At 49.4% G+C, this 27,707-nt stretch overlaps 10 protein-coding genes across 10 annotated transcripts, besides 1 other annotated feature; 3 read left to right on the plus strand and 7 right to left on the minus strand.

Annotated features, from left to right (window-relative positions):
• Nucleotides 1–27,707: part of a sequence feature (contig 1.10 1..175166(-1)) that runs on past both edges of the window.
• On the minus strand, nucleotides 2,019–2,787 carry ANIA_00663 (uncharacterized protein; the record flags this gene model as incomplete). Its single annotated transcript, XM_050613348.1, has 3 exons — nucleotides 2,019–2,098; nucleotides 2,203–2,394; nucleotides 2,703–2,787. The coding sequence occupies 3 exons, from the start codon at nucleotides 2,785–2,787 to the stop codon at nucleotides 2,019–2,021; spliced, it is 357 nt and encodes a 118-aa protein (XP_050469172.1).
• ANIA_00662 (putative adenosine deaminase) lies at nucleotides 6,996–8,333 on the plus strand (the record flags this gene model as incomplete). Its single annotated transcript, XM_050613349.1, has 4 exons — nucleotides 6,996–7,098; nucleotides 7,159–7,301; nucleotides 7,422–8,097; nucleotides 8,145–8,333. The coding sequence occupies exons 1-4, from the start codon at nucleotides 7,042–7,044 to the stop codon at nucleotides 8,331–8,333; spliced, it is 1,065 nt and encodes a 354-aa protein (XP_050469173.1). The 5' UTR covers nucleotides 6,996–7,041.
• Nucleotides 8,414–11,152, minus strand: ANIA_00661 (uncharacterized protein; the record flags this gene model as incomplete). The annotated part of the gene is made up of 1 exon (XM_653173.1): nucleotides 8,414–11,152. One exon carries the CDS (start codon nucleotides 11,150–11,152, stop codon nucleotides 8,414–8,416), a length of 2,739 nt encoding a protein of 912 aa, XP_658265.1.
• ANIA_00660 (protein furA) lies at nucleotides 12,312–14,213 on the minus strand (the record flags this gene model as incomplete). Its single annotated transcript, XM_653172.1, has 5 exons — nucleotides 12,312–12,836; nucleotides 12,889–13,616; nucleotides 13,669–13,681; nucleotides 13,986–14,056; nucleotides 14,114–14,213. The coding sequence occupies 5 exons, from the start codon at nucleotides 14,211–14,213 to the stop codon at nucleotides 12,312–12,314; spliced, it is 1,437 nt and encodes a 478-aa protein (XP_658264.1).
• ANIA_00659 (ribosome biogenesis protein URB2) lies at nucleotides 15,127–19,691 on the minus strand (the record flags this gene model as incomplete). The annotated part of the gene is made up of 3 exons (XM_653171.1): nucleotides 15,127–18,732; nucleotides 18,789–19,613; nucleotides 19,674–19,691. 3 exons carry the CDS (start codon nucleotides 19,689–19,691, stop codon nucleotides 15,127–15,129), a joined length of 4,449 nt encoding a protein of 1,482 aa, XP_658263.1.
• Nucleotides 19,960–20,666, plus strand: ANIA_11278 (MICOS complex subunit MIC10). Its single transcript, XM_050613350.1, has 4 exons — nucleotides 19,960–20,017; nucleotides 20,071–20,155; nucleotides 20,307–20,457; nucleotides 20,510–20,666. The coding sequence occupies exons 2-4, from the start codon at nucleotides 20,081–20,083 to the stop codon at nucleotides 20,557–20,559; spliced, it is 276 nt and encodes a 91-aa protein (XP_050469174.1). The 5' UTR covers nucleotides 19,960–20,017; nucleotides 20,071–20,080; the 3' UTR covers nucleotides 20,560–20,666.
• On the minus strand, nucleotides 21,393–22,973 carry mac1 (putative copper-activated transcription factor GRISEA; the record flags this gene model as incomplete). The annotated part of the gene is made up of 3 exons (XM_653170.1): nucleotides 21,393–22,660; nucleotides 22,716–22,876; nucleotides 22,939–22,973. The coding sequence occupies 3 exons, from the start codon at nucleotides 22,971–22,973 to the stop codon at nucleotides 21,393–21,395; spliced, it is 1,464 nt and encodes a 487-aa protein (XP_658262.1).
• ANIA_00657 (putative mitochondrial outer membrane protein (Sam35)) lies at nucleotides 23,587–24,719 on the plus strand (the record flags this gene model as incomplete). Its single annotated transcript, XM_653169.2, has 3 exons — nucleotides 23,587–23,969; nucleotides 24,030–24,269; nucleotides 24,324–24,719. Exons 1-3 carry the CDS (start codon nucleotides 23,706–23,708, stop codon nucleotides 24,717–24,719), a joined length of 900 nt encoding a protein of 299 aa, XP_658261.1. The 5' UTR covers nucleotides 23,587–23,705.
• Nucleotides 24,773–25,749, minus strand: ANIA_00656 (class I SAM-dependent methyltransferase; the record flags this gene model as incomplete). The annotated part of the gene is made up of 3 exons (XM_653168.1): nucleotides 24,773–24,781; nucleotides 24,838–25,569; nucleotides 25,630–25,749. 3 exons carry the CDS (start codon nucleotides 25,747–25,749, stop codon nucleotides 24,773–24,775), a joined length of 861 nt encoding a protein of 286 aa, XP_658260.1.
• ANIA_00655 (protein sepM) lies at nucleotides 26,516–27,441 on the minus strand (the record flags this gene model as incomplete). The annotated part of the gene is made up of 2 exons (XM_653167.1): nucleotides 26,516–27,105; nucleotides 27,186–27,441. The coding sequence occupies 2 exons, from the start codon at nucleotides 27,439–27,441 to the stop codon at nucleotides 26,516–26,518; spliced, it is 846 nt and encodes a 281-aa protein (XP_658259.1).

The raw sequence follows: 27,707 nt of genomic DNA on the forward strand, positions 1-27,707 counted from the left end.
GGAGTTTGGCGATCCAAAGGCCAGCGGTAACCTTTCTCCATATCTGCATTCCTTAGCGGTCAATTGGCTCAAGCGGCACGTATTACTGAGCTTGTCGAACTTCGAACTTGTCGACTGATTCTATATTAGAGTACAAAGAGAGAAGTGATAAAAAGCCACCAGTAAAGATATCCAGCAGTTCCGGGACCCCCTTTCCATGGGCCACGGTTTCCTAAATCTCCGACTTCTCCTTACAGCAAACAGCCTTACGAGTTACGAGCCCACAACGCACAGTGGAGAAGGTATCCAGCAAGGCGGACACCGTGTTGTTTCAAGACTGTGGCAGTACTGGGCTGTGGCAGTGGATTCGCAGCTGAGGCGGTGCGCGCGGAGCGGCCGACAGGACAGCGAGAAACGGGGCCAATTGTCCATGACAAGTGACCAAACCGGAGCGGTAAGGAATCTGAAACTCTGATCTGAACACTAACTGGTAGATCGTGGGCCGATTTTCATCAATAATTTCTTATCTCCTCACACATGACTGTCACTGTCGCTCGAGTTGCGCTCAGATCCAATAACAAATGCTCAGAATGTCGTCGGGAATCTATCCTTCTGAATGTCATGGGAACTTCAAGAAAAGGAGCGGTCAAGCGGCCTGCGGAATCGACGTTCTCACCGTCAAACTGACGATGTCGGACTCTCGGTGATGCTTGGATGTTGATGACCAACGAAATCTGGAGTAGGCAAGAACGCAATCTGACAGCCCGTCTGCCCTACCGTTTAGGGTGGCCCATGGCCCAAGCTTGGCACCAGATGCTCCAACCCTGGCACGTATCTAAGCTGAGCTTTGATTTATGACAGCTGTACTAGGAGAAACGCACGGAGGTTCGAACAACGAAGAGCGTCCACTTTTGAGGCTGTGAAGACTGGGCGGTGGTAGACACTGATAAACGGTCTTGCGGTGTCATCTCAAGGGACAGCTCGGCAATAGCAGCAGCCTGCCAAACGGTCAACCTACCTTGCGCCCTTCCTAAACTGCCGATGTCGTTTGAAGGTAGCAGATTTGTGATGGTTACCTTGATGTCGAACAGGGATCGCCGGATCTTATCTTGACAATAATATATGTGTATACGCGCATCCTTATTGCTACTTGCATTGCCGTGCCATCATTGCTCCACCCTGCAAGTACTAAATGCGCTGGAGCCTGGACGATATGTCGGTACCTTGACGTTGTCGAACATTCCGCCACCTTTCCATCGGCCACTTAACCTGTCGCTCTAGCTCGTAGTCCCAGACTCTGAGAGCTGAAGTACGTATTATCACCCATCGACCTGACCTGTCTGATGTTCAGGGCCATGATACTGTTTGTGTTGTTGGCCACCGATTTCATCGGTGACCGTACGTTAATTCTGTCTATCAACGACACATATTTTCCCGTGGGTTTGTAAGTACCGGGAGTGTTGTGAAGTGGGTGGTCCTCATGCAGTTATTCTACCTCAGATGTGATACCTGGACGAGGTGTCGAATCGATAACGCGGCTATGGCGGGACAATGAAATCACTGGGTGACGCTGATCAAGCAATGCATGATCCCGATATGGCTGTCTTGACGTTCGCTCAGATGACGCCGGGAAAGACCCTCCTTCATACTTCGACCACCAACCCCCGAATGTCGAAAGATTATCGTCGATTTGGTGACCAGAGGTGTAATGGAACGGTTTATTCTACCCAGAATGGTAATTTACTGCTCGGTTATCCGTGACTCGTGAGCCATTTTCTGCTCGGGATCTGATGTTGGAGCATGGGATCCTCAGCGGGAGCCCCAAGCTGAGTTACCCCTCTCGAAGATGACAACAGAGGCAGGAAAGCCGCACTGCGAAGGGAACGGCCGACCGGACAAACATCAAATTAGGTTGCGGCCGTCTCGCGTGCTGAATGAATTTTTCCGTCGCTTCTCTCACCAGGCACCGACATTATGGTTCCAAGCTTTTTACCTGTCTGAAATCTGTGGTACTACTCTAATGGGAGAGTCGATACGGCTTACTTTAGAGTGGTACCGTAGTGAATCGGAAATAGCTCAGTCAGAGTCGAAATGCTGGTTCCGATAAGCGGTTCTGTTGCTGACAACGCAGCACGATAATCCTTGTTGCCAAACAGGTGAGCCAATGCGATGTTCTGCCACCAGCATCAGCCGTCGGTTCTCTGACATGCTGCAGTTATCGACCTGCATCTGAATCACCATTCGATGCTCTGCTTGAGCCACGGTTTGAAGCCTTGACTGAGCGTGAGCTGCGTGACCATGATCCACTTGACGGCGCCGGCAATCCCGGCAACTTTGACGCTGTCAGCCTGTTCTGGTATACAAAGATAATACGACCTGGTAACCACGCAAGATTAATATAAGCAACAGTGATTACTGGTGGCTCACCCAAGAATACAGCTGTCCCAAAAATTACTCCCGAGGTCCGAGAAAGGTTCGTAGCAGGCTGGAAACTCGTTCTGCCATCGCTGTCCAAGGTTGGCGGTGAAATTTATCTGCACTTCTGGTCTGATTAGGCAATCGTAGAGCCTGTAACGAACCTCCAACCTGGGGCGTGGGACAGCGAAGAAACACTTAGGATGACCGCCAATCAGCCGCCGATTTCCGTCCGAGAATTGCGGAAGTACATGTTTTTATTGGCTTCGCACATGCCTCGTGGGGGATGCGCACAAACGGTGACCCACTGTTGACAGCTTCAGCTTCCCAAGCCTCGCTCAACTTCTGCTGTGATTTCTGCTGCTGTGATTTCTGCTGCTGTGTCGCCGTCATGTCGTATCCAAGACTCCTGGCTTGGTGAATTTCTGTGCACACATTCCTGATCCTGCTCTGCTATACTTGTTCTCATTTCGCCATCATAGTATACGATAATGACATGGATTTCCAAGATCTTCTTGCCAAGTCCGCTTTTTTCATAGTCGGAATGTTGATGCTGCGGCAAGCGCATGAACTCATATTGTCCCCTCAGTTTCACCCCTGAGCGCAGCCGAATATAATATCACTGACTACGTTAAAGCACGCGAAAGCACGCGCTGCGGATCTCGTTTCCGTCTATTTTGCTCTTTTGGTCGAGGCAAGCGAGAGCGAATAGTACTGACTTAATCGACGTTCCCGGCGACTTGACGTCATGGATTGGTGGTGTAGAGAGGGCAGCACGCAACTATTCCCCACTAAGGAGAATTAATGGCTGCCCCGTTGAAAAGGAGGAAAAGGAGGAATAAGGAGGCCCCCCGAGTCACCGATAAGTTTCCGCCATAGCGGTTTATAAATTACAACGTTGATTGACTGCATTAGTATATTACACAGGCTGATCATCCGAGTCACAGGCTGGTAATGACGATACAACCACCTGTTCCTTACAGCCTTGTCACGCAATATAACTGTGCGGGCTCTAAAGCAGTCGTTCCCAACTGGATGGAACGTTGCGCCTCTTGGACCAGGATTCTGTGACAGCCAGAACTCCATCATTCGTCTTGGCTTGAGCTACTGTCAAGATCGGTCAGGCGAGCCTTATGGGGGATGCTTTTTATGCTCCTCGGAATCTTCCCTCACCGTTAGCGACTCGCTGTTCAATCACATTCTATGGTTTCTACGCCAGTAGTTCTATAGTTAACTTGTTCTGATCCGTGGCCCTCATGGATGCAACGCTTGAGCAGAGCACTTTCACCTATCACGGGGCCCTATATTGGGGTTCAACTATGTTGCTTAAGCCTGTCGAACTGCTCGTGCGAGCGCAAAGACCCAAAAGTATCTGCTCTCGATCATTCAAGCATAGCATCTAATAATACCAAGAATCCAAGAAATGCGAAGGATAGGTTGCTTTGGACATAGGTATTGGCCGTCCCACTGGTCAACTCTTATCTCATTCCATCATCTTCGTTGTGCGAAGAACCCCATGCGGCAGAAGCGCCATCCCAATGCATTTGCTGAATCCGGGTACTGAGCGATCGAGCCTATCCTTTCTCTTGTGCTAAAGCTCAATTCAGGGTCCAAGATATGGTAAGGAATTGCCGACGTACAAAGATCTCTGGTATTCATTCTCTTTTGACGTTATAAGGGAAGCTTAAAATCTCTCGCTGGAGTTGGCTACCTAGTGTTCAATAGCCATCGACTGAGCGCTCAGGTAAAGTGATGGGCTTGCAAGTTACTTGTACTACAGCTATTAATACCCCGTTTATTAAGACTCTGTAGTCTGCAACTGTGAGTTCCTTTATCTGTTGCCGAGGTTATTGCTAACTACATCCACCAACACAAATCTACTCTTTTCTTTTTCAAAGTTCTTCTGCAACAAGAATGCTTCCTTTTCTTCTGCGAATTTCGAAAGGCAAGCCGGTCACGTCCGCTTCGTGGCTAAGACTTTGTAAAGTCGTGCCAGAGCTAAGCATCCCAAGCTGATAGCTCGGTGGGCGCTTACAGCAACTCACTTAATTATGGCCATCAGCTCCTACAAACTTTCTGTGTCGGCGGATATTTCTTGCCAACTGCGCTCCCGCATGTGGGAATTTTGCGCAAACCCATAACCTTGCCGAATAACAGGGCTATCTACTATTCAAAGCACTTCTGCCACATATACGACTATGAGCCTCGGCCCTCAGCTTGTTGTGGCACACACTATTGACATCTAGGCCGTGCCCACACACCTTGTTCTTGATCATTTCCCTGCGATCTGGAGGTACATGCGCGGCATGAACTTCGGCACTCACGTTTGGTCTTGTTGCAAGCAATTGAGCCTCTCGCTGCGCAGCTCGTAAAGTCTCTCGAGCCACGACTGGCAAGCCACCTGAGCCTATATAGACAGGTCCCGGCGGTGGACGGCGTGAATTACAAAAATAAGGTCTAGTGAGTGAGCGAGCCCTTGGACTGCCTCGAGGGTACATATTGGTCTGCTGTGAGATTTTCAGACTGTTAATCAGGAAATAAAGAACATATTTATTTATCGCTAGAGCCTCAGTTACTTGACAAAGCTGCCTCCGTCCAGATCGCATGGCGTTTCTATTCCTTATTTACCACAGCTCAAACCATTTACGCATCTTGCATTGGTAAGTATTATAAGTTTCAAGTACACAAGGTATTGTCAAGTCATTTTGAACAGAAATTTTACGGCCCCCAAATGTCCTAGCGAGACAGTAAACCCCGTTATCTTTTGCTAAAGACTCCAAACGCAGATTCCACATCAAAGGGCTGCTTCCTATCCTCGAACCCGCCCAGATTTGAGGTCAACCTAAATATAGCAAGTTATGGAGATGCCCGGCCAATCACCCGACTGGACCCTGTCCTGCATCGCGAATCCTTCGAGAAAAACCCACAGGAAGCACTTTATTTCCGCCAGGCAGCAGCCAGCTTGCCTGAGACACGGGCAGACGGAATGACAGATGTGCGCGACGCTCGGCGCTGTCAGGATGAATGTGCTTAACAGACACTCGGCCGTTCGATAAGCGAGATCCCGTACCACTCTGTACCATCGATATTGTTCTTGTGGGACTATCTCCGCTCATGGGTGCATTCCTGTACTCAGCCCTGGAGGCTGAGGCTATGGTGCTCCACCAACGGAGAAGCGACAAGCGAGCGAGCCTCGCCCAAAAATCGCTCCTGGTAGGTCAGCATTTATCCTTCAATGGCAGTGCTCGAACGCAAATACTACCCTTTGCGGGCTTGGCAACTGTCACCATGACATTGTCTAGGATTCTCGGTGAGGAGCTTGGAATGCCAACTGGACTGCTATCAGCAATGCCTCATGACCGCAACCTTCACTACCGCAGGCATGATTAACAGGCCAATTCGTGCTTGTCTTCGAATCATTACAGCGTCTTTTGATTAAAAAACACAAGTCAATATACTTTACTATGGTTCTCCACGTCACTTTGCAGCCTCCGTAGATCGACATGCGTGCGCCCGTTCCATCCTCCTTGCCAATTGTTTGGATCAACTGTTTGGGTTCCCATTTGAAAGCGAGATCCCGGGGTGGGTTATATACTCGAAACCCGTCTAGAAAGCCAGTAATCTGTCTCTTCATTGCGGGCTGCGGCTGCCTTGGGGGCTAGATAACTTTCGAGCGGGACGCGGGAGCTTGAATCTGATACAACGATGCGGTACAAGATAGCGGGTTATTGTTGTTGTTTGCCTGGGAGTGTCTCACGCGTGCTGATCTTCTTCGAAGATTATCTGAGTCGAGCACATGTTCATGTATTGACCTCTAGGGTAAATGGCGGTTCACTGATGTATTTGCTTCCATTTTTTTTAAGCCGAACCAGATGTCAATAAGAGCCTTGCTTGTTACTGAGAACAATTGGACAGCGAGTGAGCGTACGCGTGCGATGTTTTAGCCATGCAAGCATGCTCAGCAGGGAGTAATGACATTTGCGTACTCGGCCAACTGTCCTAGCTTGCGTACGTCCGGGAGTGCTGAAATTGATATTGAGACTGTAAGCACCATTCTGAGGGTAGCATTTCATGAGGCGGAGGGATAGATACTCCTATAATGAGGTTAACCTGAAAGCTCGAAGCATATTCCATATTCGGTATGTCACTATCACGTTTTTCGCGTGATGAAACACGCCGAGATAATCCGCGGCAATGACGCGGCACAAGGACCTTCACAAAGATGAAAAGATATTGCAATTCGCCGGGGATGAAACAATATCTGATATGCAAGTCATGTCAGGTGTATTGTGGGGGATATCCAGATCGTCGGGTTTCTTTCAATTAATCGCGATCCTGTGTCGATCCTTGACAAAACAAAGACATCATGCCATTTTGAATACAATACGCTTCCGCAATACTGTGTAGCTAGTGGTGGTAGATAGCAGGATCTAGATTATACATGATGAAACCCATCAGTGGTCCCGTCTATTACGGTACGGTAGGATAGTGGCAACCTGCATTGCTCGTGCCTCGTGATCAAGAAGACGTTTCAACCTCAACCTCAACCAGACCCCCACCACACTCTTTCCACTCTTCCGCCTTTAATATTCCCTCCACCTGCCGTGTTGTACTTTGGCCAAGATCTAGACCAGCGACCTTACTGCGATGGACCTCTCGAAACCAGTGGATCTTCAATTTACCAAGTCTCTTCCGAAGATTGAAGTACGTTACTTGACCCCATTCCAAAGGCAGCAGCGGAAGAGCTAATACCAACCGGCTCAGGTTCATGCCCATCTCAGTGGCAGTATCAGCCGCCAGTGCCTTCACGAGATATGGCTCCAAAAAAAGGCTCGCGACCCAACTCTCGAAATAGAGGACCCCTGGGTGGTGATGCCCCTGGGGAAGGTGGACTTTTCTCTGAACACGTAGGTTCTTCGATCAAACATAGAATGCATAAACTTGCCCCTATGACAGTGCGATATTCCAGTAATCTGGCTAGATAAAAGAAAAGAAAAGAACCAGAAAGCTAACTCAGAAGCACAAAGTTTCTTTGGAGTCTTTAATCAATCCATTTACCAGCTGGTCAACGACCTTGAAAGTGTTGCATATGCTACGACCTCAGTACTTCAGGCCTTCCTCGACGACGGTGTCCGTTATCTTGAGCTACGTACAATACCTCGCGCGTCGCCAAATGCTGCATTCACCCGCGACCAATATCTCTCTACTGTGCTCGATACAATCGCTGAATTCAAATCCCAGAATTCCGGCAAGATATCAGTATACTTGATCCTTGGTATGGATCGCGGCCAACTTGTGGCTGACTCGACACACGCACATGAGATAGTCGACTTAGCCATCGCCAATCGAGAGCGTGGCGTGATCGGCGTGGATGTCTGTGGTAACCCGACAAAAGGGGATATTTCGCTGTGTCGTGATGCTTTCGCTAAAGCCAAGAAGCATGGTTTAAGCTTGACTGTGCACTTCGCTGAAGTGCACTCTATGGGCCTTCATGAAGAGCTGCAGACAATGCTTTCATTTAATCCGGATCGTCTCGGCCATGTTATTCATGTGCCAGATGATATTAAACAGGAAATTGCGCGCAAACGATTAGGGTTGGAGCTGTGCATATCTTGTAATGTACATGCGAAGATGTTCGATGGAGGGTTCCTCGATCATCATTTTGGGTATTGGAGACACGAGGAGTGCCCGGTCATCCTTTGCGTGAGTTTCTCCCTAAATTATTATGTTCTGCTCAGCTGACCATATAGACGGACGATGTTGGCTTCTTCTGTAGCCCTGTCTCAAATGAGTACCTCTTGGCTGCAGAGCATTTCCAATTGAATCGAAGAGACCTTATCAGCATCTCTCGCAAAGCAGTTAAGGCAATATTCGGAGGAGATGAAGAAAAACAGCGACTGTGGAATGCTCTAGATAAATTTGAATCAAACGGTCAATGACCGTCTCTCTGCGCGATTATTTGTCTGTTATCATGACTTCGTGACTTCGTGAAACTAGTATACAAGTGAAGTGGACCAAATCAGCCTTGCCAGCGGAATTTTCCCTCCTTCAGTGTCTCAACCACACCGACAGGCATGAACTCCCGATTTACGGCTGCGAGGTTACCGTACCTCTTCACCATCCCAGCCCGATAAAGCTCGGCCGTCCACTTCCAGTAAGGTGACATACTCCGCCAGTCTCCAGAGATGGTTTTCGCTGAAGTCCTCGTCGCGCTCAGAGTTAGGATGCCACGCATAGCAAGTGTGAGGTCAACGCTGATTTGATCCGGAATGCGGATCAAGTCCCGATAGGCGTCCAAAAGGGGGCGGCTAAAGCACTCGGCGTATTTCATGTACTCCTCAAGGGAAAGGAACTCTCGCGGGAAGGCTGATTCGCTTTTGCTTCCAAGCACAAAGGCCTGGGGGTTCTGAGGGCCAGTCTTCTCAAAGTTCTCCTTTGCTGAAAGATAGGCTGCCTCTTCATCCAGGAATGCTTTTTGAATCCGGCGGTGTGGCGTTTGCTTGATATCCTCGCGCATGGCAAGAAGGGGAATGTAAGGATTGAGAAGATTCAGGCCGCCAAGTTCGATAGGAAAGTAAAATAAACCGTCAGGAATATCGTGGACATCGAACCGCTCAGCGATCGTCTTTCGGAGGCTGTTGGTCACTCCACCACCGTCGCTTCCAGGGAAAAGTGCGTGTTCGATATAACTCAGTGTCGTGATTGCCATGTCTATGTGCTCCCTCCCGAAACAAACAGCGGGTTTAGCAAAGTTGTTCACAAAAAATCGGCCAAAGTAGCCGTTCCATGCTTGTATCCATGCGAAAATACTCCTACAGGCGGAAAGCTGGCGTCGGAGCTCGGCTATGTGCTTTTCGACCATTTCTCGATCAATGATAAAGCGGCGCTCTTGAGAGTCAAGTTTCAGGAAGCCCCAGCGTATATTGCCAGATGGAAGCAAATCCTCCCCTTCAGGCTGCACAGGAGGTGGAGTCAATATTTGTGGCAGTTTCTCGCCAGCCCCTTGCCAGCGTACGGTCCCCGTCTTTTCCTCGTTGAACTCAAGACCCATGACTTCGGCAAAAACGGTCATAGCGGTCCATGCTTTCACGCACGTCCTCTCTTGGCCCCAAAACCAAAAGTCATCATGCAGTCGGTATAGGTATGCCCCATCAGTGCTCTGATTTACGGCATAGTCCATACAAAATAGCACGGCTTCTCCCATTGCCGTGGAGAGCGTATGGCTCATTGGGATCCCCCTTTTTCGGCGTAAGACAGTGGCATTTGGACCGTCGTGGACGAATTTCATCGGTGCTTCCAGGAAAGTACGAAAAAATTCTAGCCATTGCTGAGGCACTCCGAAGTAGGAAAGGACTGTGAGCATCGTGGTGTGTGGGAGAGATGGGCCAAACCATTTGAAATCTGACCTGATAGCTGTGAACTGTCCATGGAGGTTGGTGTGTAGAATGGATTCCGTGATAAGAAGGTGAAGAAGGGAGTGTTTCGTGTCAAGGGCGTTCTGAGGACGGTTCACATTGTTTCCGTCGTCATCATCGTCGTTGTCGTAGCTGCCTACCTCCGTGTCAACAGTGGAAGGCAGCTGAGACATGAAATAGTCCCGCTTATAAACTCCCTGTCTTTCTTCATTCACTCCTTGAAAACGAGGAAGTCCGACGAAATAACTCCGGCGCAAATTGTCCTGCTCGGGAATATTATCGCGCGATTTCTTCCAACCACGCGAACCAAGGAAGGTGACAAACGCGGATCGTAAAGCCACCGCCCATTTGGAGCCCAGATACTGAAACATAAGACTGTCGAGTAGGTCTTCATCCATGAACACTCGGTATTTTCCATTCAACTGACGACGCATCTCCACAGGTACGCCCTCTCCAGGCCAGCTCCAACTATCCAGGGATGCGATGCGCATATTCAAAACGTCAGCGACCTCCTGCGCGACAGCATTGTTCCGCATGAGCTCCTTAAGGATGACTGTCTTCTCCTTCGACAGAAGATCAGTTTTCAACAGTGACTGGGAGACCCAGGAAAGTTCGTCTAGAGTAATCCACGTCTTCTCCGCCGAGAAGCTCGTCGCAAAGGATTTGATGGTTTCACGGAGCTCTTTCAGAGCCTGCTGCGAGAGCGCCGTTTGCATAAATAGGCTGTCGAGATAGGCACGGATCATGTCCGCTTGTACGTTTGAGCCATTGAAAACGATGTGCTCCCATATTCTCCTCTGCTCGTGCATTTCCGTACGTCCGAGCTTCTCCATGCCGACGTCTTCAACACTTTCATCCTCTTCACCCTTCATAGCTGAAATGCCGCCAGAAGCCTCTAAATCCTCCAGCCATTCCGTGACAAGCGCACTATAGAATGAGGCATGATCATGCGCTCGCTCCATATACATGATCTCCTTCTCAAGCGACTCAATGCATTCCCTCAAGCTCGACTCAGACACGGATGGGTCATACTTCCCCTGCAAAAGGAACCGACGGATGTTAGCGTGGACTGCTCGCTCCGTCCCAGCTTCAACTGGTGTTTCAAATGACTCAGCGTCGACATCGAGATCCTCCTTGTCAAATGCATCGTTCGGGTGGCCCTTCAGTCTGGTGACGCCTTCCAAGAGAACTCGAGCCTTTGTTCGCAGGTCAGAGGTTGCAGCAGCGGACTGGATAATCTCATCGCGGCGCTTTTCAAATAAGCCGCGCTGTTTGGAGAGCTCCTTGATTTTGGTGGCGGTGATGGAGCGAAGGGTTTGGGGGAGTGCAGAGGTGGAGGCCATGTTTGCAAAGTACAAGAGGGTTAGTGAACGAAAGGGGCGGTTGAAATTGAATGAAAGTAAGAGGGGGCAGAAGTAATATAGCGAGTGTCTGAGTGGCTTGAGGAAAGCTGGAGACCTGAGATGCTATCCAGCAATGATGGAGGAGGTGGGTGTTGCGGTCCTTTTAATTCAGCCTGATACACCAGTAGAACTAGCAGCAAGCGAGAGAATATATTGAGCCAGTTTAAAGTGAGTCATACGATCTAACTGGAGGTCTCTATAGCTGTTGAAATATCAAAGAGGCTATGCAACTTGTATCTGGAAAATGGTAAAGTGCAGCTTCTGACATGACACTACGCTTTACCTATTTCGGACTCCGACTAAAGGCATACCGCAGTTCTCTGGCTTGTATTACCTCTTACAATGGGTTTTTTTGTACGAACTAATGGAAATCAGGACCCCGACAACTGAGATTTATTATCCTGTTCATAACTGCGGTTAGGCTCTTTATCTTGAAAACTTTACCGCCAGCATCCTGAGTGCGGAGAGCCGTCACCACGAAAAGGCCTTTGTTGACGGGAACTAATGCAGTCTATACCTGGACCCTAATCTATGCAAACATTAGCTCAATACAGTAGGTCTGGGAAGGTGTGACGGAACTTCCGTCCACCGCACCTGTCTTACTCTCTGTCCCATTACAGGACATAGGTAGGAAGCAGTGGAAAGTTTTAGTCGCTCTTTCCTCGCAAATAAGGGGTAGGATAACATACGAACCCTGAGGGGAAAACAACTCCCGGTGTATCAAGTGGTGCTCCTACTCTGGGAATTGTGAATGGTACTGTAGGCATATCCTGGGAAGAGCGCTTCGCCTTGGCCCTAAATTAGGGCACATTCACAGCGGGCACATGTGCCCACTCTAGCTATGAAATCGCGCCAGAGTCTAACACCATTGCACCTACTCTCGATATGCCCTTGCATACTCTTACGGGAGTTAGCGACAGTTGGGGCAGAGCGAGCGGTCTTTGGCTTCGTGTAAACTTTGTATGAGCAGAGTGAAATTGTGCTGCAAGACGTCGGATTCACATACTGAAATTTCCACAAAAAAAGTCTCTAGCTTCGTAACATGCAGAGAGTCGTAATATTAAATAACTACAATCATGACAACAGAATGTGTCACTATCTATACACTAGCGGATCCAGCCTTTGCACCTTTATAATCTTCACGGGGCTCCGAAGTTTCGAAACCAATCGGTTTGCCGGTGTGGATATCTTCCGCGTCAATGTCATGTCCCTCTGTATCTAATTCGAGGTCGGTATTGACTTCGTTCCAGGTATCGCTTGTGGCGGCTATTGGGCAGAGACGGGTGATGATGAAGTACATCACGAAGGAGACAATGAAGCCGGAGAGGTAGTTGACATTGTAGATATATTGCGCACCCACTGGAACATCGCGGCCTACAGCGCCCGCGAATCCGACAATGTTGATGAGAAGCCCTGAAAGGTATGAAGCATATGCTTGCCAGGAAAAGCCGTAGTTGAAGCGATATGCGGAGTCTTTTTCTCCGCTGTAAAGATCTTTAACGATTAAATATCCTTTGCGGACGACGTAGTAGTCGCAGATCATAACCCCTGCAATGGCAGAGAGGAAGATAGAATAGGCGGATAGATATGTTGTGAATTGGTTAGAATCGGACACCAGGTTCCACTGCCATATGTTAGCCAAACATGCTCGTTCGGAAAGAGAAGGATTTGAGTACCGGACACATGGCTAAGCCAATTGCAGCGCAAATGTAACTGCCCCGTCTGATGGTGATGTATCGCGGAAGCAAAGCGGTCATGTCCGTACCAGCGGAGACCGAGTTGGCGGAAATGTTGGTGCCCAGCTGAGCGAGAGCAAATCCAAGCGCAATGATGAAGACACCAAAGCGCTCAGCCGAGCTAGCACCCTCAAGAAATCTTCCCAAGAGATCAAGAGGGTTCCAGATTGCATCTCCCCCAAATATGACTGCAGATGAAGAGGACGCAATGATACCGATGAACGAAGTGATGCCGAAACCAATGGGAATGGTAAGCAGCTGCGCCCAAAGGGCATCCTTGGGTTTCCGTGCAAAGCGAGAGAAATCTGGATCGTTCATGATCAAAGCAGCAAAATTCCCCAAGCAACTCATGAGCGCTTTTACAACGGCCCAGGCCAAAGTGCTGCCATGGACCGTGTGAGACTGGTGCACAATCGGACCAAGTCCGTTGGCACGAGAGATAGCCCAGGCAAAGAAAGCAATAGCGGCAATGGGCGAGTATATTGACTTGACAGTAAATAGGTGGCGGATCTGATGGACCGGGAACCATAGGGCCGGCAAAGACAGCAACCAGAAGAGGAAGAAACTTAGGAAGTTCTTCGTGTCAACCCCAGAGCTCTCGGGAATACCATTGGGCAAGCTCTCATAGCTTGGCCAAATCGCCCGAATCATCAGCGTTATACACTGTCCTAATACAGAATTAGGCACCGGACAATGATGCTAGGTTTCATGTTTTCTCACCTCCAATATACCCCTGTACACCATACCATATTATAGCCATAACAGTCCGGTTCAGTACTGGCCACAATCCCCCCCAAACTCCGAACGAGGAGCGACAAACGACGGGGAACGATATATGGTAGACAGCGCCAATTCGACCAGTCAAGCAGACAAAGCAGGCCGCAAGAAAGTACCCGAACCAGACGCATAACCATGATTGCCACCAGGACAAGCCATCGACAATCATAGAGGACGAAATCATCCATGTGTTCTACGCGGCCCAGAATATTAGCTCTTAGCTCCGCTGCTTCATAGGTCACACAGTGTAGTATACTCACAATATTCAATGAGTCTGCAATCCAGAAGAAAATGAAGTTGTACCACCTCCACTGACGGCGGTCGGGTTCGACTTTGATTATGCCCGTTAGAGCCATATCTCAGGTCCCGGGAGACTGCCGAAACTTACCTGGGCGCAAGTCATGGTTCGTCAACATCAACTGGGTGTTAGTCAAGCCCGGGTCTGATTCCACCTCCAGCTTTTTGATCCATCGTTTAATAGCTGACATCTTGCTCTGTGGAAAAGAATAAAGATATGTCAAAAACAGCCCCCGCTAGACCAGCGCGAGGAGGTCAGGTAAGAGCTTTCCTGATGTAATCAACAAGGATGAACGAGATTAAGGTGTGGTCGACGGCAATGACGCAAAAAGCTACCAACCACGGAAGGTTCAGGTCTCCGTCGATGACCTGATCTGGGAATCTGGGCTTGAAGACGTCAAGTTATAAAAAGGCGCAGGGGTGCGCCATATAAAGGGCAAGAAGCCAACGACAAGGTTGTATCGAGGCCGTTAATGAATATGTCATTATCCGGAGACCACTCTCCACCCACAAGCTGGAGATGGAGCTGGGACGATAAGCAGCCACGCGAATTGGTCCGAGGCGCGTCCAAAGGACGCCTCCAGGAGGCCGATCGGCCACGCCAACCCTGGCATTGTGGTTCTTATCGCCTTTCATGATCTCTTTTGCTTTTTCGTTGCTCTATTCTGACGACTAACAGCGCCTGGCTTTGGACTGTTATCAGCGACCGGTGGGTCGGTCTTCTCCGCATTTTAGCCCGTGGCCAGTCACAGCTGACAGGCGGCTGCCAAGTGGGCATGGTGGCATGGGACATATCGCGCCCGCTGGCTGGTTCAGGACGCTGACTCGATCTGATCGAGTAAAGATATGGTATCGATAGAAGGGGCTGGCCGTCTCTGGGTCTGGTGGTCGGGATCACAACGTCTGATAACTTTGTCCCTTTCGGTGGATCATGCGCTGCCAATTTAGAAAACCTTCTGTCACATGACTCAATGGCCCTGTTGGAGCTGGTCGGAGTTTTAGAAATTCTCCGGATTATGTAAATGATTTAGCAGAGTTGACTACAGAGCACAAAAGGCGGTACAAGTTCAATGATATGTTATTTATATATGTGTCATATACAGGTCAGGCTTTGTTCCACTTGCCAAACTTCATATAATCATCATACAGAGCCTTGAACATTGCGCGGCCAGAGATATCCAGCCCTGCGCTCAGCGCTCGCATGGTATCGCGTGACATAACATCAAGCACCGAGTATAGCCCTGGCAGAAGGGCCGCCTTCACCTCGGGCTGCAGATTGCTACGCAGTGAACTCTGAGCATAATCCATGATTAAATATTGCAGATATTGGCCTGCAATCTGTTTAGCCTTCTTCGTCTGGTCTGTCAGTCCTTCGTACCCAGCACCCCATGGGGTAGGCCGGGAAACCGCAGAAACGGTCGGGTCGCAAAGGGATGTGAGGAGACGGGTGTAATGGACAGCGTGAGCAGCGTTCAGCTGAGAGAGCCAGTATGGCTGTTTTCCATGCCCCAGATCAGGCTTGCCAAGTCTGCTGCGTTTCCTGGCTCTGGCGAAGAGACAATGGAGCAGCCGTTGCATGGCCGGAAGGACTAGATGGAAACGGCCTCCCAGTTTCTGTCGGTGAAGACCTACTAACACGCCCATTAATCGGCACAGACGGGTATAAATCACTCCGCAAACGTCGGGACGAATACGGGGGCCGTCCTTGGAGGCACACGTAGCAATGCACGCGAGAATGCTGTCAACGTTCCATTGTGAAATGCAGCGTAAATGGCTGCGAAGGAGAACATCCAAGCACTCTGTAGCAAGGACAAATTGTTCGACCGATTTACTGCGGGAAATCGCCTCGGTGACCTCACTACAGACAAGGGACAGCTCCTTCGCCAGATCATTTTCCTTGTCTTCAGTGGGTGGCGCTGCAGCAACAGCTAGGCCCGCGATAAGTAAATGGTACTCGGCAATCTTGCCTGTGAATCCCAACTGCCGGACGTCCTGTATTACTCGAGTCAGGCTGCCCGTAGACATGGACCTGAAACGTTCACTTGTTGCACGGATAAAAAGCTGCTGATCCTCGCTGTACATATGCTGAAGTGGTAGGGATTCGGCGTACTGCACGACAGGAATGGTAGCACTTTTTTCCGCACTCTGGGTAGCCAAAACGCGGCGTCTGATGAGCCTTCTCAAAGAAGTCCCTGAGTCGACCGACTTTTCGACATAACTCTCAATCTTGAACAGATATCTCTTGACCTCTTCATGATCCGTAGCTAAATCCTCGAAATCCTCCAAGGCATCTAGAGTCTTGATCACTGTGACTGTCTCTTCCAAGGGTTGTTTCTTGTACTGATCTCTGGCCGAGCGCAAGTCGGCTACCACAAGACTGAAGACTTTTTCGCGGCTAGCAGCAAGCTCCGCGACATCTATCGCGTCCATTAATTGTTCCTGATGAACCCAGAATTGGTATAGAGAGATCCTGAGGAAGAAGCACTCCATAGAGCTGCGATCGATTGACTGCAACTTGGACACCTTCGCAGATATCTTGCGGAACATCTTCTTAAAAAGCTTCCGGCGCTCTCCTTCAGCTAGAAGAAGCAATTTCGAAACGACCGCACGGTGCAGAAATCTGAATGCCTTCATTATATCAAGGTCAATATTCGTATCCTGCAACGAGAGTGCTTTCGCAATTGTCCAGAGCGGTTCCCAGTTTCCAGTGATCTCCGCGGTGGATTTGGGTAAATCTGCCAGCTTGGCCATCAATGACAATATACCAACGGTGACTATGGAAGTGCTGTCCTGTTCTGATAAGACGCCCTGCAATAGATCTAGGAGAGCTCCAGTTTGGCGGCGTGTGATAAGAGAAGCCGGGACTCTTTGCAAACTCTCAGTGTAGAGCTTGAGATTCGAAACATCGTCCTTGATTCGCTCGGATATGACAAAAATCAGATCGTTCACAATGCTGGGGGCGTTCAAAAGATATTCGTGAGATGCGACGCTAGCCCACGTTTGCAAAAAACGTGCACCTGACGAGAAGTTCTCAAGAGTCGACGAAGATGGCTGGTATTGGGCCGTCGCGAAAGAGAGAATATGAGAAAACAGCGGGCGTCGAATGTTGGACTCAATGTGACTCCAAAGGTCAGGGATTCGGATAAGACCTAGAAAATATGCTAAAGATAGGGTGGCTGGAGAGTCCAGTGAATTCAAACGACCATTCCACCCAGAGTTCATGGAGTCTAGTGCAGCCTTTGCCGAGATAGAATTCATCAACTTGATGACTTCTTTCATCAAAGATGACAGATCCTCGCTGCTGTTCGTGCTAGGTGAGTGCTTGGTGATTGCAAGAACAAGTCGATATGCCTCAATACACTCAAGACGTGCGCTGAGCTTATGCGTCAACTCCTGGTGTCGGCGTTTGATCGAACTTGTAGCCGCGCCAGTCAAGCTTGATAAGGAAGCGCCGAGACCGACGTTGACTTTTTCAACATTGTTCTCAATCAGACTGCGAGTTAACTTCCACAGACGCCACCGCCAATGCAAAGCTTGATCCGAAGAAAGCGTCGACACAACTGTTTCCATTGCAGATGCGAGGTCAGCATTATTATCGGCAAGATTGATGTTCCGTTTCCTGAACCCAGCCTCAGCAATCAACAGCTGCGCATATGCCTCTGGAGACCTAGCAAGTTTGCCATCATCACCACGAATCTCGACCGCCGCAGCACGCATCTGAGCGGAGGCAAATGTTTGGTTCAGAGGGTTGCGCATAATTTCACCGTATGCATCACAAAGGTCGTCGTCTTCCCACACTGTAAAGAGGCTGAGATTACTGTCTTGCATTCTTGCTTCCTCTATATCGGTCAGTTGCTGGTACCAGATCTCCATGAAAGTAGGGAGATCCCTGGCATTCATGAACCCGCGTAGCAAAGGCAAAATAATGCCGGCTTTGATAATTTCGTAGCTACTATCGGTGGAATTGCCACTCCGCCAGAGCAAATTAATCTTGTTCAGCAAGGCCGCCAGATACTTCTCAGAGTCCGCAAGTCCGGAGTTTGGAAGGAAGATATCCACTCCTAGTTCTATGAGGAGTGCAATGAGATTCCACTCAACCAGAGGGAGCTGGTCCTTCAGAAGGCCGGTATATGCAGCATGTGTAAGAAGCGTGTGTAGCGATAATTGCACATCCTGCTTTAGAGCCACTTGAAAAAGCTGCTCTAAAATACGCACAAAGTGGGAAAGAAATGTGGTTGGCTTCGTCGATTTCATAGATGAGAATGCCAATTCGGCAGCAGCAACGAAGAGTGTCTCCAACCAAGGTGCTTCGTCCGTTTTCCGTCGAAATGAGTCCCGCGGGACTGATCGAGTAGCGATGTAGAAAAACTCTGGAATTAGCTCCGCCGCATTCCAGAATTCTTTCTCAGCGGCGTTGTCTTTTGTCACAGTGCTGCCGGGCTCGGATAGAGGCTCGGCGGCAGAAAAAATTGTCCGAAAAGCATCAGAAACGGGCTTTACAGGGCTCCAATCCGGCTCGGTTGAGGAATAGTCGATGCCTAAACCACCTCTGCTAAGGAAGTCTGCACGGGCTGGAAGTACCACATGGAGAGCAATTAGACGCTCAATCCCGCTCAGCACGTTAGTCCTCTCGTCCGTATCAAGTCCAGCAGCACGAACGCAGTGTAGTAGCCTGAGGGCGCGCTGGGAACAATGAGCAGCAAATCCCCCCTAAGAATATAAAAGTCAGCAAACACACGCATACATCAAGTTGAGAGTCCGCATACATTACCAGATCCCTCTGCACCATCCTGGCGGTACGATCTCCACTCCCAGATCTCCAAGAGAGCAGGAAGAACGTAGAACAAATGCTGCAACTCTGTCGTCTTCCGAGCATTGGAGAACTGAGTAATCGCGAGAGAAGCAAGGGTAAATGATTTGCCCAGCGTAATTGCGATCGGTTGAGGTTCGCCCCTGAGAGCATGCCTGAGATGAGAGCGAGCAGTTTCATCAACGCCGTCCTTTCCGCTAACCAGTGTGACCAAGCTATAGATGCAGTCAAGGAGACGTGTAAAAGCCAAAAAGCATGAGACAGGCGTTCTTGGCTGCTCGTCAACGTCCATCGAATCGTGCTCAATCCCATTGGTTCTCTTCCGCTTCGTGCCCTTCCTGCTAGATCCTTCACTCAAAGTTTGGCTGGATTCGGAATCTGAAGGCAGTAGCTCGTTTGTCCCATTTCCAGATCCAGATATGACATCGTCTGTTAAGTCCGTAATCGCATGGTCTAGGATGCCGATGAACTTCTGGTCTTTAAGCGTCGACGCCAATGTCTTCGGAGAAATGAGGTCAATCAGCTGCCGCAACAAAAGAAAAGATGCAGGCTCGACCCGATAGTTCTTGGCAGCCTTGAGCTTCTTTAATAACCATCGTAAAACCCATTCTTCCTTCGGGGCCGCGTGGATTGGGACATGAGGGGCTCGGTTGATCTCCGGATGGCTGGCGCATAACGACAAGTCGAGTCCAATAATTTGGGCGGCCTCGTTCAGCTGAATGTTGGGAGACGCCGTACCCTTCTCTAGTCGAAGGAGAGCCTCTTGCGAAGGGCGCGGACGCTGGACTATCACGTTAGCACAGTTAGATATGGTTAAAGGAGCATGCTCTGTAGAACGCACCTCTGGTAACGAAGGCATCCTGGAGGAGGCACCGTCACTTTTCCGTCTTCCCTTTTCCCGATTCTACCGGGGCCAAAACCACATTGCCAAGCAGAAACATCTAACGCTCTCCGCCCGTGTTGATTGTAGTCTGGACTCTATGCATCTCCCGAGAAAAAAAGTGGAAAGACTGATAGCGGGCAGGCCGCTAAGCCTAATTTTTCCGACCGCCTTCCTGCTTCCTGGGCGGACCCGAAGCTCGAAAACCGCCGCTCCCGACCGACTCAAGCCTGACGTCTCGTCACTACTCACTCAATCCAACCATATTTACCTAGTATCTTGGTCCATTCGCTGTTCCAGCACAGGTTAAGTGATATTGTCTTCAAATAGCCTTCTCAAGCTAATACTCGGGCTCTAGATCGCTTACAATGGCCGACTCAAGCGACTCCCAGCCTGTCGCCCGCTCGACCAAGCTTGTCAGCGAGGCCTTGCTTAACGAGAAGGTACTAGGCTTACCCCGTCCGCGCCGTTGATGACGAATATGATTTCTCCATAATTCTATCAGATGCTCAACTCTGGCCTCGCTGAGAATTATCTCCTCGCATTATAACAATCATAGAAGCGTCGGCTAACATGTGCCTTGTTAATCATTAGTGGGATCGTGCCATCTCTTCCATGATTATTCGCTCTTCCCTCGGCCTGTCGTTCGGTGTTGTCTTCTCAGTGCTCCTCTTCAAGCGGAGGGCATGGCCCGCGTGGGTTGGTTTGGGTTTCGGTGCTGGACGTGCATGGGAGGAGGCTGACGGTATGTTCCGGCATATATGTAATGATCCAGTGTTACTAACTCCATAATGTAGCCTCTTTCCGCAGGGGTGATTCCCCGGTGAGAGACGCTCTGCGTAGGTAGACGGACTTTGGCATGCAGTCTGAATTTGTATGATACCTGTATAGCTGCGCAGATAACTGCCATGGCATGGTTTTTAAAGTTTAGAAGAAATTCTAGACCTGTATTTCAACATTGTCTTTCGCAAACCAATGATTCTTCCTTATCTGCTCATTGGTTTGCTTTGTCATACCTTAAGCACGTCAATCTATCTCAGAACAGGGGACTACTCATTAGACTCGCAGATTATTGAGTGGCGTTGTCAAGTGTACAGCTAGTTTCATTTTCACGAACCTTCTGTCGCCCGGCTACGAATTATGTATTTTCAGGCAGACACAAGCGCAAGCCGTGTGGAAGTCCTTCGTGCGGGCTGTACCAGTGGCTTGATCCACTCAAATGGATAAAATCTAAGTAAACCAGCAACCAGAAACACGTAGAGACAAATGCAGATGAAGGACAACAGCGTACTCCTTGCGCTTCGCTAGACAAAATCTGCAACAGTTTGGACTGGGCACCGACACGCTAGACGCAGGTAAACAAAAGTAGTTGAGCTGTGCGGATAAGTGAAAAATGATCGATCGAGTAATACAGGAGGGGAGATAGCCACATATTGAAAAGAGGATTTGAGGTGGAAAAGTAGCGGAAGGAAATGGAGGCTAGCTATGCGGTGGGAAATGGGGAAAGTACACAAACATTAAGCCAACAAACTCCGAAGCCCGATATGCAAGGGTATCATGATCATGAATCGTCCAAAGATATCCGACGTCGAGTACAAAAGGTGTGAGAAAGGACTTGGTAGAAAATAAACCAAGACAAACGCGGTTGCCAAGTACCAGTACCTGGGAAAGCTGCTGAATTCACAGATTGCCGTGTGTTAAACAGCCAAGGCAGCTACAGCTGGGACCACATTGGCAATTACCGGCCTCACCGGCACAGGCGCCAGGCAGGCCAACCTGATACTCATAGGTGTAATAAGCATCAGGAACCATGAGGTGGTCTGCAGTAAAGGACTCAATACCCTGAGCGTCATGGCCATTATCCAAAGGAGTATTACCGGTGCCACAACAAGACTCGACTGGCACATTCTCAGAGTTAGTCTCGACTTCAGCTAACGTCTGGTCCATTTGCGGCGCGCTATATTGAAGTACGTTGGCATGAGAGTTCTGCTGATCGAACTCGTTCCCGTTCCCGAAGGCTTGCGAATCCTGAGCAATGATGCGTCCCACCTCTTGAATATGTTGCACGGTAACGTCGTTATACGGATGGTCCGGGCAAGCCAAGCAACTGCATTGAGGGCCACAACTGCAGCTATGGGGGATACCACTGGTGTGGTTTGTTAAAGTGTGCGTTGGTAAACTGGGGGAAACAAGATCGGAAGCCTCAGAATCAGGCTGTGCCGGATGAACTTGCTCGAAACCGATGCTGGTTGGATTTATGGGTGAAACATGAGGAGCGAATCCGGACAAGGCAGGTTGAACACCGTTGGTTGTAGTTTCCACAGGGGAAAAATGTCTATCGAGATTTGAGAAATTATGCCAGGTCGACGAGGCCTCAGCCACAGGCGAGGGAGCCATAGAAGTGACAGCATACGCATTCGGCACAGCGATGTTTGGCTCTGCCTTGATACCGTTTGAACTTTCAGTTCGAGAACTCGAACAGCAGGAGCCTGGCGTATGAGTCGACATAGATTCCTTGGGCTGCACGGATTGCTGGAACATGTTCGACTGTGACGCGGCGGTAGTGAATCCATCACTAGAGAGTCCTAAGCCGCTTGAGAGATTATCCGATATCGGGAAGGTGTCTGGTTGCGAGAAGTTCCCAGTAGCATTGTATGGGTAACAGGGTGCCTGGGCCTGTGATCCATATGGATTCACCACTGGCGAAGTCCCATACTGAAGGGCGTGTTGATGATATTCTGGTATAGAATGAAGAGCTCTTGATACCTGTTCTGGGGCTGTTTTCACGTGTTTCTTGCTGGACTTTTGGATCTTGCTTGGACTAGGGCTAGCGCTACTAGCACTGGTAGCACTGGCACTAGGAGCAGCATTCATATCTAGGGGAGCTGGGGTGGGCCCGTTTTCTCCAAGTATCATCTTATAGACCGGCCGACAAAGACAGGTGGAACCTAAGGAAGGAGGACGTGTTAGAACAGAGCAATAAAGTAAAGTATGCACACTTACCCTTCGGAATAGCAACCATAAAAGCACCCAACTTCTTACAGTTGCAACTGCCTTCGACATGGGGACACTTAGACAGCGGGCGCCCGGCTTTTCCGACGCTCACCATAAGACGATCATAATGGGCGCATTTGGACGAACGGTGACCGCGAATGCATGGCTCACTGGATTGGAGTCCGCTCGTCAGTCTATTATTCTTCAAGTTGTTACACCGCGTAATGCTTACCAAGACCATTTGACTCCGTTTTCGTCGAAAGGCATGGCGAGTATACAGATTGGCGAAATGGACCAAGATTTGAGGGTAGGTGAAAGCGACCCGGTGCTGCGGGGTGCTGATAGCACGCAATGTCGCAACGATCAACTCAAGGCCAGAAACAGCCAGTTGTTCAGGTACGACCACGAGCACGGTGGGCGCAACTTGAGTTTTGAGTCTTCTTATATGTGACGCTAGGAGTATGAGCACCATGCATCAAGGCCAAATGATTTAAATCGAATCGATTATGACGGACATGCAGCTCGGAACTAGCAGATCCGGACAGAGGCGGAAGTGAAGGCCGTCGAGACAGCGGAAGAAGTAGGGAGTGCGCGGAGCATGAAACAGACAGTAAATGGAAGTAAACCTGTGAAGAAGAGTCTAACAATTCAGTGCTGAAAGGCTCTACAGCTCCATTCAGCGAAGGCCGTCCGTGGTGTTGGTGAAAGACATGAAGGATGCAGCGGGGTTGGACTTAAAGCAGACCATTATTCAAAAAAGATACACCGCTTGATTGGCCGGTGCCTTTCTGCCTGATATCTCAGGCAATAAATTACACCCAGAAATTATTGGCATGTGAGGTTCGAGGCTGTCTCCGGAACTCATCGCACTCTTCTCAAACCGCGGATAGCGTCACCCGGAGTCGCTCCCCTACAGTTTCGCCGATTGAAACCTATTCCTCGCTGCCTCCACCCGTGTTGCAGTTCTCTGACCTCTCTCAATTCGCCGTTCCGCAACCAATGACCTCCAATTACGACGACCACGACCTCCCCCAACAGCGACCTGACAGCAGGAGGGCGCCACGCCGGGTCCGTGACTTTTTCTCAGTGCCTGCTCCTGTAAAGCGCGTGTTCGACCGCTTTCCCTTGCTCACATACCCTGCAAATGATCTCCCACATCACGCCGGGTCGGGGCGAAGCGGAAATCAATTATTTGTCTTCATCGATGCCGCGGGAGCTCGACGGGGGCGGCCGTCTTTCAACCCCCAATGCCTGAAGTGGCAGGTATGAATAGAAATATCATACGTCGGGTTCTACTCGTGATTGACATTATTTGATGCGCAGGCTTACCTCAGATTCATGGGCATCGATTTCGAGCTCGTCCCTTCGAACAACCATGCGTCCCCATCCGGCTTCCTTCCTTTCCTCCTTCCGGCACTCCCAGTCGGTACTGACGCGCCGATTCCTTCCAATAAATTACAAAATTGGGCCATTGAGGAAGTTCACTGCGAAGAAGAACAGCAATTGAATGTGCGCTTCGAAGTATATTCGTCCTTACTGGATACCAGGATACGAAATGCTTGGGTATGTATGAGCTGTACTTGAATTGGATGAACATGGCTGCTGACAGCTTGGTAGCTCTACCATCTCTACCTAAATCACGAGAATTTTGAGGCTGTTGCGCGACGTCTTTATGTTGATCCCTCGACTACTAATACCGCCGTCCGCTTCGCGTTAGCAGCACAATTGCAGCAGGCTGCGCGGGATGAACTCCTTAAGTCATCACCATATATCGATGCCGGTGCTTTAGAGGCCGAAGCGGCTGAAGCTTTTGAAGCGCTCTCTACGGTACTCGGCGATAAGGATTACTTTTTCGAGCGGCCTAATCCGGGACTGTTCGACGCCAGTGTGTTTGCATATACGCATCTGATACTGGACCAAAAGATGGGCTGGAAGTATAACCGGCTGCAGCAGCTATTATCACAGTATAAAAATCTTGTTCAACATCGAGCGCGGCTATTGGAATTCTTCTAGGCGAATTCAGTCGGGGCGTTGAAGAACGAAGAATGTTTATACCCGTGTACAAACTAACTCAGCTATCCATAGAGAGCAGCATAATGTACCATTAGTTAGACCTCAATCTGAAACATACCCCAAACCACACCACAACGTTCACCCACTTCCTCGCCCTGCTCCCTAACAGTGCCACCATCTCTTCATTCACCCTTCTCTCCCTTACTTTCTCAGCTCCATTTAATGGCACAATTTCAAACCCAGCCCTCTCCGCAGCAGCAATGACGTTCCCAACCTCATGCGCATAGCTCGTCGGGCGGATCTTCTTCCCACTAGTCACATCCACGAACCCAGCCTGACTAATGGCTCCCATCTCCGCATGCATATTCGTCACAAGAAGGTACCCTCCAGGTCTAATTAATCGCGCCGCGCCTTCGAAAAATTTGTCTAACGGAATATGCTCCAAGACCAATGTCGAAATCGCACCTGATGCCCTGGCTTCGCCACGCAAAGACACAGGTAGAGATTCTGGCCGAGGCGACAGTAAATCATACACACCTAGCACAACCCTACGTTCATCCACGGTGCCCATTACACCCTGAGCTTTGAGATTCCCTTCAGCAACCTCCAGCATGCCCGGTGACGCATCCAGCCCAATTATCTGGGCTTCTTTCGGCGCGGACTTGGCCAGCTGCAGGGTATTCCGACCCGTACCGCAGCCTAGATCCACAAGTTTGAGTACCTGCTCGCCTGGTGTCATATTAGACTTCCCATTTGTCTGTGTCTGCACAAGGCACAGAAAGCGCGGGAGCAAATCCTTCATCTCGAAGGTGTCGAGTGCTTGCAGGAAGTTTCCGTCTGTATCATAGACCTATCCACGAATATGGTTCATATCTTTCTTTGTGCCAGCGATACATGGTTGGGAACATACTTCTGCCCATTTGTTATAAGCCTCAATGGTTTCCACGTACTCGATTCGGTGGCCGTCTGAATTTCCGAGATCATTTCCCTGCCCGTGGCCGAGGGCTTCCTGGATTGTTTGATTTGTCATGGAAGTTTCAGCTGGGTTGGATTATAAGGACGTATACAGGTGCTTTGCCGAGGTTTGTTGTGTTCGGTATATTTCACTTCGTGATTCAGTGGCCAGGCAACCTTGACCAAATTGAACGTTAGGCTTCGGCGATAAAGCTGGCTACTCTATCTTGCACGGAGTCAAATGTGAGGTGAGGTGAATAAACCTTTGACTTCGTCTGTAAGAATTTATTCTCGCGTATGCTTTTTACGAGGCACCATATAGATGAGTCACTGATTGACTCATGTTCCGAGGTTCTACAGTACACGTCTGGAAATCGTATTCTTTCAGTTCAGGAATGACCCTATGAATGGGATCATAATATTCTCTTGTGGACATTATCATGTGGCTGAGTAGTTTGGTTGATATAGGAAATTGCAGGTAGAGCATCATGGCCGGCACATGAGGCATCACTAGGGAAAAAAAATGTTTAGAACGCGCTGGCGGTTCGGCTAAAATTCGAATTCAAAAACAAAAGAACAAAGAATGGAAAGAGAAAGAGAAAAGGAAAAGAAGAAAGTTTTGGAAAAAAAAAAAAAAATACAGACAAGGGGATTGTAAAAGAATATAAGGGATAAGAGAAAGTCGCTTTATTGCCGTGCCAGCCGGAGAGGGAGAAGACGGAAAGAAAATGAGAAAGAAGAGAAGCATCAGCAAGTAATGCAAGAACGAGCAGTAAACTCGTAACCCACACACATTTCATCGCTCAATGAATCGTAGTTGCGTATCTTGCTCATCATTCGTATTAATAGACCGTAGCTCCAAAAGGTGCCGTTTCCTTGAGATCTTCCACAAGATCTTCCACATTGTGCAAATATCTTCCCAGAAGAGATTGTTTCTCCTCTGTTGTTCGAGTGTCGCGGCTGCCCCTGCCATTGCTATGAGACCCCGAAACATTGACACTCCTTGATACAGGCCCACCCCCCAGCTTACTGGGGCTGCGTTGTAGGGCTGTATTTGGAGCACTGGTGGAGACCATGGCGGTTTCTGGCATCAGATAGAAGTAAAGAAATTCAACAAGTTTCAGCTTGACTTCACGCGCTGTTGAGCGCTGCTTGAAGAGGGATGTCACTGTGAGCAATCCATCCAGCTCTTCAAAGGTCCGCGTATTGGCAGGGTGGTCTAGCAGAGCCGTGACAAGGGTGAGAAGCGTTGCGGATTGAATGGCAGGGCAATTGATCGGATCTAAAAGATCCAGAAGAAGGTTCATGTAAATTTCACGGGCGAACAGAATTCTCGAGGGCGGATGGAGAAGGAGCACGCCTTGTATTAAATCAAGTGTTGACAGAATGAGAAGATCGTTGGTACCGCTATTCTCGCGACCAAGCAGGTGCTCTAAACAAGTCACCAAGCGCATTGCCACTAAATTTTGATCAGCACGGACTCAAGAACAGCCTACTAACGAGGCTACGTACCATTCCATTGGAACCCATCTTGAAGTTTGAAAAATTCTCTGAACGCAGGGTCATCTCTAAGCTCGGACAGTGCTTTACAGCCTGATTGTGGAGCGCCGCATAACAGTGGTGAGCCTCGTTTATCAGACACCGGCCGTTTCGCCCTGGAGAGGCAGATCTGTGCTAAAAGCCCTTCCACCTGGCGCAATCCTTTGCGCACTTTCGTTGGCTCGTATGAAGAAAGGTAGTCGAACGAATGAGCCAGTAAAGCTTCCATCAGTGGCAGCGTTTGTAAGTTGCAAGGTAAAATAAAGAGTCAATCCCAGGAAAGGGACGTGCAGAACGAGAAGACAAAAGGGCGAAACACTGGCTTAATCTAGACCCTATGCCTAGCGGCGAGGCTTATCTGGAGAAGCGGCCTGAGAAAACAAAGCGCCGTGGAGCTGAGCTAGCGAGGAGCCTTAGCCGACGTCCACCTCTTTATTGTGGATAAAATAAATAGCTAACCAGGAGGCTGGTAAACGTAAAGGCGCATCGTCATCA

The sequence above is a fragment of the Aspergillus nidulans genome, chromosome VIII (genome assembly GCF_000011425.1).
Source record: "Aspergillus nidulans FGSC A4 chromosome VIII".
Lineage (NCBI taxonomy): Eukaryota > Fungi > Ascomycota > Eurotiomycetes > Eurotiales > Aspergillaceae > Aspergillus > Aspergillus nidulans.

Bases quoted from the DNA above. Each gene is read 5' to 3' on its own strand.
- ANIA_11278 (XM_050613350.1), top strand. From the start codon at position 20,081: ATGGCCGACTCAAGCGACTCCCAGCCTGTCGCCCGCTCGACCAAGCTT. The intron at 20,156-20,306 runs GTACTAGGCTTA...GTTAATCATTAG, and splicing joins AGGCCTTGCTTAACGAGAAG to TGGGATCGTGCCATCTCTTC. The intron at 20,458-20,509 runs GTATGTTCCGGC...TCCATAATGTAG, and splicing joins TGCATGGGAGGAGGCTGACG to CCTCTTTCCGCAGGGGTGAT.